This window comes from Phaethon lepturus, unplaced genomic scaffold (assembly GCF_000687285.1).
Source record: "Phaethon lepturus isolate BGI_N335 unplaced genomic scaffold, ASM68728v1 scaffold42549, whole genome shotgun sequence".
Lineage (NCBI taxonomy): Eukaryota > Metazoa > Chordata > Aves > Phaethontiformes > Phaethontidae > Phaethon > Phaethon lepturus.
In genome coordinates, this window is record NW_010566323.1 from 194 (window position 1) to 10796 (window position 10603).

Consider the following 10603-nt stretch of genomic DNA (forward strand, 5'->3'; position numbering starts at 1 on the left):
ACCATTGCTCAGTTCTAGAGGCAGGGAGATAAGACTCTTTGCCCATCTAAATTGTCCCCATTACCGAGCAAATGGTTTGCAACAACAAATTTATTCCGCAGCGTCTCCCGTGCTCTTTTTTGTTTGAAAAAGCCACAAACAGATTGTGATTTTCTCTAACAGATTCACCATCTGGGAAATTTTTCATGCAACTCCTTTCCTCACTGGGACCAAGTTACTCAGAGGGGAATTCCCAGCAGAGAGCGGACTCTGAAGGGATGGGTGGTTCATTTAATTAGCATGCATAATCGCAACATCCTTACTCAGGCAAAACTCTCACCAGGGCCAATGGGAGATTTTAATTTTTGTTTTTAAAAGAACCAGCTAAGGACTTTAGTATTTGTCTCTTGCTGTGACATACAGTATCTTCCATGCAGGGGAAAGTTGGCTTTTGGATGAATCAGAGACTCTGATTTACTACGGTCTTGTGCACCCAAGGCCAGGACGGGGCCCTTCCAGCCCCCGTCACGGGGCTGAGCGCTGGCAGGAGGAGCGCCAGTGGCACAGGGACAACTCCCTCTCGCACACTGACCCAGCTGCGGGAACACCACACATTTTTGGAGCTCTGCAGCCAGCGGAGTGTGGTGGAGGTCAGCGGGGAAGAGGCTCTCCAAACCCCGCCGTGCACAGCTCGGAAAAGAAAAAAAAGTCGTGTTTGCACAGCCCTCGTGCAAATTCTTTGGTCTTTTCTTCCCCAAGCAGATGAATTTATTGCTTGAGAAAGACGCGGGAGATGCAGGGATGCTCCTGTCGACTACGTTAACATGAAGCTATTCCCAGGGTAAATCAGCACGCAGACAAGCCTTGCAGCGCAGCACACACAGTCTTGACTTTGAGCCCCTCCCGAGCGACCCGACAGCCCAGCTCTGCTCTCACCTAAGCACAGTTTTGATCGCTGCACAGGAAGATCTAACACTAAATTTTTCACTGGCTCATTACTGGACAAAACTTCGCTTTGAACTGACATTTTCTGGGCACGACAACTGCTTTGAAGCAGGAAGACAAAATTAGTGCAGAGAGTTGGCAGGTGAAGAAATGTGAGGGCTTGTTGGTTTTTTTTTCCCCAGCAGCAGAGCTGTCCAGGAGCTATGGAAACCTTGTTTGGCTAAATAAAAACGCAGAAAGATAACAAGGCTTCATATTTTCCAGCAACGACTTCACTGGAACAGCATGCTAGCTGTGTGTGCTGGAGGCTCCAGAACAGCCAAAGCCGCCCCTGAAAGTAAACGTGCTGTGTTATTTTCCACAACCGGTAGTAAATGCTGTCTCCTACCTCCCCAGGAGGGAAAGAAACAGAATCGGCAATTTGTGAGAACCCTGGGAAGAATTACAATGAGCTTTCAGCCAGGTAAGGCCCTCGGGGTATGGGGCTGCTCTCTTCTCCAGCCTGCTCCCAGTGCCTTTCTAGGACCGACACCTGTAGATGGGGTCCGAGCCTGCCCCAGCTCGCTTTTACGGAAAACAGCAATCCCGACCCTCGAGCTGTCCGGACACAGGCACGAGGCTCCGCTTTGGGAGCGTGCCCTGGCAGTAAGCTGCCTTTGCTGGCACGGCACGGCGCCTGCCTTTGGGAACCCCAGGCCGCTCCCTGGGGACCCCTCGGGCCACCGGGTCTCTCAGCCCCCCAGCCTGGGCCAGTTGCACTGGTGCCGCCGGGCGCCCAGGGTAGAAGCTCACTCTAGAAGCTCGCTCTAGGAACCAGGCAAGGAAGTTCTTACCCAAGAGACAGCAAAGGCTCAAGAGACATATTTAAGAATGACATTCATCATAGAAAACACAGGTTTACGTAGTTCCTGAGCCTTTTACTGCCATTGAGCCCAATGATCCACAGCGCTCAACCACCTCTGGCCTCTGCCACGTGCCAACAGCACCTGCCATGTTTTTGAGCGTGGCTTACGGTTTCCTACGTGGTACTGAAAGTGCATCCACCCTTGCCCAAACCATTCTCTCTTTTGGAAACCTCCTTCCCCTTTCTTTCAAGTCCTCCACTACGACTCTTCAGCGGTCGAGTCGGGATGACAGAAAGGAGCGTCTCATACACGCGTGGGGACGTGGACTGCGCCATCCACGCAGACGGTTCTCCAGTTCCCCTCCAGCTCGGCCTGCGGCGGTCCTCCCTGCGCCGGTTCTCTGAAGTCTGCGCCTCTGCTGGTGCCCCCCTTGCCAGCCGCTGCAGAAGATCCTGCCCAGCACCTATTTTAGGGTTTTATGCTGCTGCACATCACTGTAGTACTTTCCACAGAAGTACAATAGGAATTACAAGAGGGATAGGAAGTCCATCATAGTAGGAATATTCCTCTTTATTCCCAGAGGAAGCATCGCAACGGTGTCCTGAAACAATACAGCTTTGCACTGCAAGCACAGCTCCACGCAGGGGAAGGAGGAAAGACAGCACCTTTTGGTAATGAATCGCTGCGCACCCCGCTGCGAGGCAACGGCTCCTGCCAGTCGCGCCCGGGCCCACGCCGGCCAAAGACCGCCCCCTGCCAGTCGCGCCGGCGCCCAGGGCGCGCAATGCAGGCTGCGGCCTCGAGCCGCTGTGCGCCTGGCTCTCCTCGTAGCGACCCTTCAAGGAGGTAAAAAGAGGCATTTTAGACAACTCTCAGTGATGCTGCTGAGGCACAACCACAGAGGGCCCGATCCTCCTCTACCGTGCCCTTGCTTTATTTGCGGCGGTGCAAACAGAGGAAGAGGATGTAGGACATCCCCCACCAGAACGATACCAGCATCGTAAGACAAAATTCTTCCTTTTTCTTTCCAAGCAATCAATCCATCAACATGTTAAAAAAATAAGTTTAATGTAGGTGGCATGTTTCATACAGAATTTAACAGGCACCCAAAACACCAGCTGGTGTCATGTTCTGAAGAGTTAACAAGGTGAAACTCCAGCACTTCAGTCTCGTTCATACGTTCACAGGCTCAACAACAGGCCAAGGCAGCTCTGCCACCGCACGTACCGTCATCCCTCGTCTTAAGTCCGCAATGCAGCTGGAGCCTCTCTGCCGCCCGAACACCTGGAAAGCTCTGGAGCGAGCAGGACTCATGGGGGATGTTCTCCGAAGGGGTCAGCCTGGGTCTGGGATGGACACACTCTCCCAAATCAGTATTTCTAGTATTTTTCCTAATTATTCCTGAGGCCATTTTTAACCCAGTAAGTATAAAAGCAATATTTAAAGCCTAAACATGGGAAGAAAATAAAAATAAAAATGAGAGGGAACAAACCAGCTGCTCTCGCTGTTCAGGATGGAATCGGCATGAAGGAACACTGCAATGAAAATTTCAAATTATTTTACAGTTATAGCCTTCTATATAGTAAGAAGGGAAGACTTAACACATTTTGGAGCCTGATCCATCCCTCCTAGCACTGATGAATTCGGAGAGTAAAAAATCCAAAAGAACATGAACTTTGCCAGTGCGGCACAGTTTGCAAGTACCCACTTAGCATGAAATACTTCTGGCAAATATCATAAGCCACTTGTTTGACTCATGAAAAGCAGAAAGTTCAGCTTCCCCTGTTTCCTTATTTGTTGTATTCTACGAAGTTTGGTGTCCATCCCATCCCGTCGTCCCCCCTTTATTAAAAATGCCAGGTTTTTTTCAATTAAACTAAACGGGGGAAAAAAAAACCCAAGCTGCTTCTTCGCATATACTTAGTATAACATTTATTCTGCCTCTTTCTCCCTCCCTCAGTTGTGGCTTGGCTCCCCTTGAGCTTGCAAGAAACTTTTAGAATCTCAGCTCCTTGAGAAAAAATATTTTGGCAAAGTAATCCTAAAAAAAAAAAAAAAATCTCAAATTTAAAAACACCAAATTTAAATTCTGAACCATTACCAAGTTCTTACTTATTCAGCAATCTCCTGGGGATGTTGTGAGGTTTAATTAGCTCCAGTTGGAAAATGCTTTGAAGAGGAAAAGTGCCTTAAAGGTGCCAAATACTGCTCTGCTCACAAAGATCTAAAACGTTCAAATTATTACATCATAAAACAAATCATTTGAAAATTAATTCCTCTTCCTTGCCAGCATGACTTCAAAGGGACCTCACTTCCCCCCCTCCGCCGGTAGGATGACACCACCCGAGCGCTGCAAGGCGTCCAAGTGCTGGTAACGACCAAGAATGAGAGTATTTTGAACTGCGCAGCGCCTTCGAGGCCTCCTTCTCTAGTATTTCATCTCAGGGTCGTCTGTCTGCGTGCAACCGCAGAATGGAGACTCAGGGCACTCTGACAGTAGGTAGCTGGCTACCTTTCCGAAAGAAGACTGTCTTCTGTCACTATCTTCTAAGCAACCTACTCCCAAGGTCTCTCTCGAGGAACACTTGGGCATCTGGCAAACATTGCTTTTTTGTGATTTGATAAGGACGTGTACTTTTTCCTTGGCGTGCACCGCTGAATCTGGATGCGGAGGGCTGATGGGAAGTCTGTGCAGTAAAGCAATGAACCGCAACGCAGAAGCCCTTCTTTGTTCAACCATTGCTGCAGGAGTGTCGCGGAGCTGATCTGGACTGCTTAAAGAACCACCGCCAAAGGTAGCAGCAAAAGTGGTTTTATTGGAGTACGATGTTGTAAAAGTGAGGCTTAACAAAGTCCAATGGCAAGGTTCAATCTATTACTTACTGCACAGAGGATATAATAATGATGCAAAGTTACCAACACAAGATTTTAATGCCCTGCAATACAAGGTTATGCACGATACCCGTCACTTACCAAAGATCTGCAGTTGGTAAGGGGTCTCTCAACCTTGAGGAGTAACCTTGAGGGGTGTCCCAGCTCAAGGGGAGATCACCAGCATGCAGCCAGCTGCTTAGCAGGGAGAGCTCAAAAACAGCTTGCTCAGGCTGTCATATTTATGGAATAAATGGTTGGCTCATAGTCAAATTACGCGTGATGGAAAAGGTAAGTATGAGACTCCTTGTACCCACAACCTCCTTTGTTCCTTGACTAAATTAGTCTTGGAAGAACCACCTGCTATTCATGTGTTAATCGCATGATCGGTGTTCCGGTTTCCAAGCTCATATACATCAAAGCTCACTGTGTCACCCTGTTCCTGTGTGGGTTTTCAAAGAACAGGTTGGAACTACAGAAGTTCACGACCTGGTCACAGCCTAGACCTTCACTTCCTTCGGAGCCTGATCCAAGCTACGACAGGTTTGGTCAAGCAGCTGAGTGCTTCCATCACCAAGGGCACCCACCAGCTGAAGCAGGCACGGGTGGGGAGCACAGCAGCGCCCACATGTACCACAAATCACTCTTTTACTCATCATTACAAGGAGTACTGAAATACAGCCACTCCAGGGTGAAACAAGGTCCTACCATCCAACCTCCAGCCAGCCTCCGTGCTCTGCCTCCTGCGAAGGGCGAGGAGAGCTGCTTGCAGCTGGGCCTCGCTGGGGTCCCAGCTGGTCTCTCAGCTCACACCAGGGCTGTTTACTGGTGTAAACGTGTTTACTGTAACATGTTTTCTGCAGGAATTCTTGAGCACAGCCATCCCAGGGGTCCCACAGCCTGCACACCAGAGCTGCAACGCCCCGGGCTGACAGCTGTACCGGGGAGGAAAGCACTGGGCTGGGAATTACTGGGAATTCCCTCTGCCCTCAGAGCAAGCTGTAGCTTGGACCTGCAGGACACTGAGGACCTGCAGTCCAGAAAGCGATCCCAGAACAAAGCTCTGGGGGAGCTCTACAGTTAGGAGGAAACTTCCAGACACCGGTGTGTGACATATGCTGACGCTACATCTTTCCTGCAGAAACAGCCTTTGGCTCTCACGGGGCTAATCTAAAGTTCACACCACCACGGCCCATTATTTATTCAGCTCTGTGCGTTCAGTCTGAATTATCTGTAACACGATAATGAGATAATTTCTGGGTTTGCTTTAGCTTTGGGCTTCAGACAAGCTTCTCTATTTTGCATCCACAAGCCTACGAATCAAAAGTATGTCAGCAGAACACTGCAATACTTGCAAGCTGAAATATGAAGTATCCTTCCCTGTGTGCAAACTGACTTTGTTCTCAACCACATTCATATCTCAGGCCAAAGAGATCATAAAAGAACAATCGCGTAGTTCCAGTCTTGCTTATTCCGTTATGATTGACTCGAATTATTTCAGGGGAGGGAAGAAAAAAAAAAGCCTCCATTTTCACCAACTTGTTTTTAAATAGTTCTTTAAAGAACACAGGGAAAAGACCAATATTCCCTTATAACGAAAAACAAACAAAAACAGAATAAAAATAAACTTTAAGCCCGCTTCCGGACTCAATAAAGTTACTTGACTGGCTACAGAGGAACAGCCTGATATCTTAGATCGAGAACAGTAGAACTGAGCTCAACACGTAACTCCCTTCTTGAGCTGTTAGTAAAGCTCTCCAGTGACCCCTCTGTCGCTGCTGCAGAGGTAGGAGAGAGAATGTTTTCTGTAATCGCATAGAACAATTATTGCCATTTCAGATTGTACTCTGCTTTCAGTCTCTCCTAGGTGAAACAGTCTCATCTCACCATACTCCATAAGACAGAAGTAGCTCTGTGAGAAAACTGGAACTAATCAATTCAGCGAAAAGTAGAACCAAATGCCAAGATCTAAACACAAAGGACCACTGCAATGGGTTCCCCTTAATCACTGCGAACTGATAACATATTTGCCGTGACTGGGAATTTCAAGAGCACATGATACCAAACTCTGTTCCCATCACTCCAGTGGATTTGTTCTATTAGGGTAAGAGTCACTTACTCAGCACTAACTGCCCGAAAAGGACAAAGCCATTCAAAGCTATATAATTATGTTAAAGTGAACAGAACAGTATAGTAGGTCAAAAGCATGTCTTGCACAAATCTAAAAACAAAACAGAAAAAAAAAAACAAACCCAAGCCCCCACGCTCTGTTGAATTTGGCCCCATATTCTTAGCAGGGAAATGCAAAATGCAAACTACATAGAGAAAGGATAACATCAGTCAAGTAGGATACATATTACGTGCCCGAGACATTAAGGAACATTTTTAGAATAAAGGGTGAAGACGGAATAAGAGTGTGGGGTGCAAAGTTATCTGGCTTCTGCCCTCCAGATAAGTCACTGCCTTTTTCCTGCCCACAGGAATACAGGAACAGCAGCAAGGTAGGCTCCTATGGACTAGAAGAAATTTCTATTAACTTGCACTACGCAAAGAAAAAACACCCAATCAAGTGTTGCACTTTGATAATCAAAATGGCACCTCAACCCTCAAAAAGATAAAAATTGCAAACAAGTACATTAATTTATCAATAAAAAGTAGCACTGATAAATAAATTAATTTATATAAAAAAAGAAAAGAAGATATTGACACATTTTGGGGTAGAAGAAAAGTCACCTTCTCAGCCCACATGCTCGTTTTATTTACATATCCACAAATACCATGAAACACCATCCCAGCCCCCCCACTAGCAGCATGGTCACATGAATCCCATAGATGAGCAGTTCATTCATGAGGCTGAAGTCTACTCGCCTTCGCCCCAGTAAGAGGAGGATGATGGAGAGTTTGTACTGGAAACGCAGAAAGATCCGGATGCCAAGGTACTGAAGGCAAAACAAGATAGAGAGTGCCACCCAGAGGATGGAGGTAAACAGGCTGCAGCTGAAGTACAGCAGGAAACGGATGAATCCGTACATCCATCGGGATTTGAGATAGATGTCGAAGTTGTTGTACTTGGTACGCACCAAGTGAGTGGTCCTTACCGGGCCACAGGCCGAATGCAGGCAGGTCGTGTGGGGGCCGTGGAATGAACGGACCCGGCGGGGAATGGGGATTACAGGCATCAGGCACCCCACCGGTCACAGAGTCCCAGGGCAGGATTTACAGGGCACATATCAAATATTATCCATTAACATGGAAGAGATCCAACAGCCTGGGAATGCTAGCTCTTTGCTGAATTTCCAGGAAGGAAGAGACCTGCAGGAAGGCAGAGAAGGAAAACACATTTAAGTAGCCTCAGCAGGAGGAGAGGCAGCACGGCAGACGCTCTCCAGCTTGGCAGTTACTTACAGCAGTTTTGCAAAACTCAACTTTGCTTGAAACAACTTTGCTTTGCTTCTTTGCTTACTGTTTACCAGGCAGACATATAGAAATACAACTCTGCTTCTATCATCACCAAGTCAGATTCCAAACAGCTCCCCAGTAGCATGCAATATCAGCACTAGTCGTAAGCTTTTATAAGCTTTACAGTGTTAATGCAGGAAAGAGGAGAACTTTGTTCTGGAATTATCCTGGCTAATTCACAGGTCCTTCTTAATCAAACAGCCATCCTGTAACGGTCTGCTCATGGAAGCAGTAATATTAATGTATGTATTTGCATTGGATCATATTTCTTTTAAAGAAAAAAGTTCTCCAAGTACTTTTGCAAGCGAATTCTTCAGCCCAGACACAGCAGTGATTCTAGATTTCTGCTCATTTCAACACTTGGCAAACCTTCACCAAACAAACAAACTGAAAATAATGGCAGGTCTTGCAAGAACAATGAGGCAATCATGTTTTTCACACTCTACAGGATGTACCTCCCCTTGCTCAGTGGAGCCTTGCAGTCTCACTGTCATCGCATCCAATGGCAAGGCAGCCTTTCAAAGACATCTACTAGTTTATTTCTCCCTTTGGGACCCACAGAGATAAGTGAAATATCTTGATCTTCTGGAGTGTTTAGGATTTATAATCTTAACATCCTTCCACACACCCATTGTTGTTCTGTGAGTGATGAGCAGTAGCCTGTTAGCTGCTCGCTGCTTCACCCCAGGCGTACAATGTGCCAAATTCCGGGAATTATGAAATGACAATGCACTCATCAGATAATGCTAGAAAACAACAGGGACTTCCCCAGCCTCCTCGCACACCCAGGCATCCAGACCCAGGCATTCAGATCTGGGCAGATCTTTCCTTTCTTGAACAAGAAATCCTATTACTCTTAAAAGTAAACCTAAAGTAACTTAAAAGTTACTTCAAGAATTTTTCACTTTGTTACTAACAAAACTAATCACAGAGTAAATTATAAGGTTGCAGGAAATTGTGCTTTGATATCAAAAACCTTCTCTGATACATGTGCATTGCTGGGTAAGTCTCTTTCCCCCTTCCTGCCTCAAATTACACGCAAATGGAAATAGCGGTTCTGCTCTCTTCTGCTTGGCCCCAGGTTCTAATTCCTTTTTGCCATTGCAGAAATTTGAAGGCAATCTGTTGGCTCTACATGAATCAGGGACTAATAAAAAGGAGCATGGGTTAACTTATGATTAAGGAATTTAGGAAACTGAGGTCTGTTCTCAGTTATCAAAGACACCCTCATAATTTTAAGTGCCTCTTTGCCATAATTTCCTGTCTGTAGAAAGGAAATAGCAACCAGCTCGGAAGTGTGTTACAAGAATGCATTTTGCAAGACATATAAATTGGTCAGATACTAAACCAACACTACTTAAAAACGACATAGTTTTGTGCCTGGAGCATGCAACTGAACATGCTCCCCACATGCTGTCTATATACTGCTCAGTGTTTGTTTTCAGAGATATTTTTGGAGGACTAAATTAGCAAGATAAGTTAAAATTCACATACTCTGGATTCAGAGCATTCAATTTCTGATGATGCAGCCTCTCCTTACAACCTCTTTCACCAGGACACAAAAGACAGCTTACAATTTTCCAGCAAACTCTTACATAGCTGCTTAGTCCGAGTCCCTGAGCAGCCATGGGGAAATCGGCGCACACACTATTAGAGCACTCAGCAAGACCGTGCCCGAGTGATGGAGCACAACCCCCACTTGCATAAGCTGTCATTTTTGGGGGCAAACTCAACACATTGCTTCATGTCTGAGCTTTGTTTTAGAAGAGGAGTTCTGATTCTGACAAAACCTTCAATAGGTGAATCCAAGAAAAGCGCTCAAACGGCTCAGCTGCAGAGACTTACTCTTTGTGAAAAGCAGCAGCTTGTTCCCATTTACTGTGCCCACCACATAACAAACAGGCTTTGGTAGGCTCATACTCTTTAGAGAAACTCAAATATCAACACTGGAACAGCCATGAGCAGAGGGACATTGTGAGAATAAGATAAGCTTTCTGAAAGATTACATTTTTAATGGTGCTGCCATCCACTCAGCAGAAGGTCAGTAATCCACTGCCGTCTCTGGATGCCACTTAATTCTTGTAACAAAAAAAGTGGCGTTTTCCTGTGACGCCTGGCCTTCTAGGAAGAGTGAAAGAAACTGCTAAGGTGCTTCATAGACTCACAACACTCTACATATGAGTTGATCTAAAAGATAAAATGAGAGAGTAAGTTTCAATTTGCACATTTTGTGTGTTAAAAAATTCAAAATTACAAGGGCCCTCCCCAAGCATGAAGTTTTAATCCATAAAGATTCTAAAACGAATCACATGCTCAATAATGCAGCCCACTTACACATGCTGGAAAGAATCATCCAGCTTTTATCCAATGCCATACTCACAGACAGGAAAGGACAAATGACAGATAGAAACCTCCTGTCAGTCACCTTCCCCATCACAGAGTCATCGCTGTTCATCCAGGGTGTACGAAACACAATGCAGAGAGCATGCACAGCCAACACTGCA

The 10603-nt window shown here is 46.2% G+C and overlaps 1 protein-coding gene across 1 annotated transcript; it reads right to left on the minus strand.

Annotated features, from left to right (window-relative positions):
* Positions 1-6909: 6909 nt before the first annotated feature.
* Positions 6910-10274, minus strand: LOC104627295 (chromosome unknown open reading frame, human C9orf69). The gene is made up of 2 exons (XM_010295444.1): positions 10106-10274; positions 6910-7952 (listed from the first exon to the last, which is right to left on the minus strand). The coding sequence occupies exon 2, from the start codon at positions 7817-7819 to the stop codon at positions 7400-7402; it is 420 nt and encodes a 139-aa protein (XP_010293746.1). The 5' UTR covers positions 7820-7952; positions 10106-10274; the 3' UTR covers positions 6910-7399.
* Between the last annotated feature and the right edge of the window lie 329 nt (positions 10275-10603).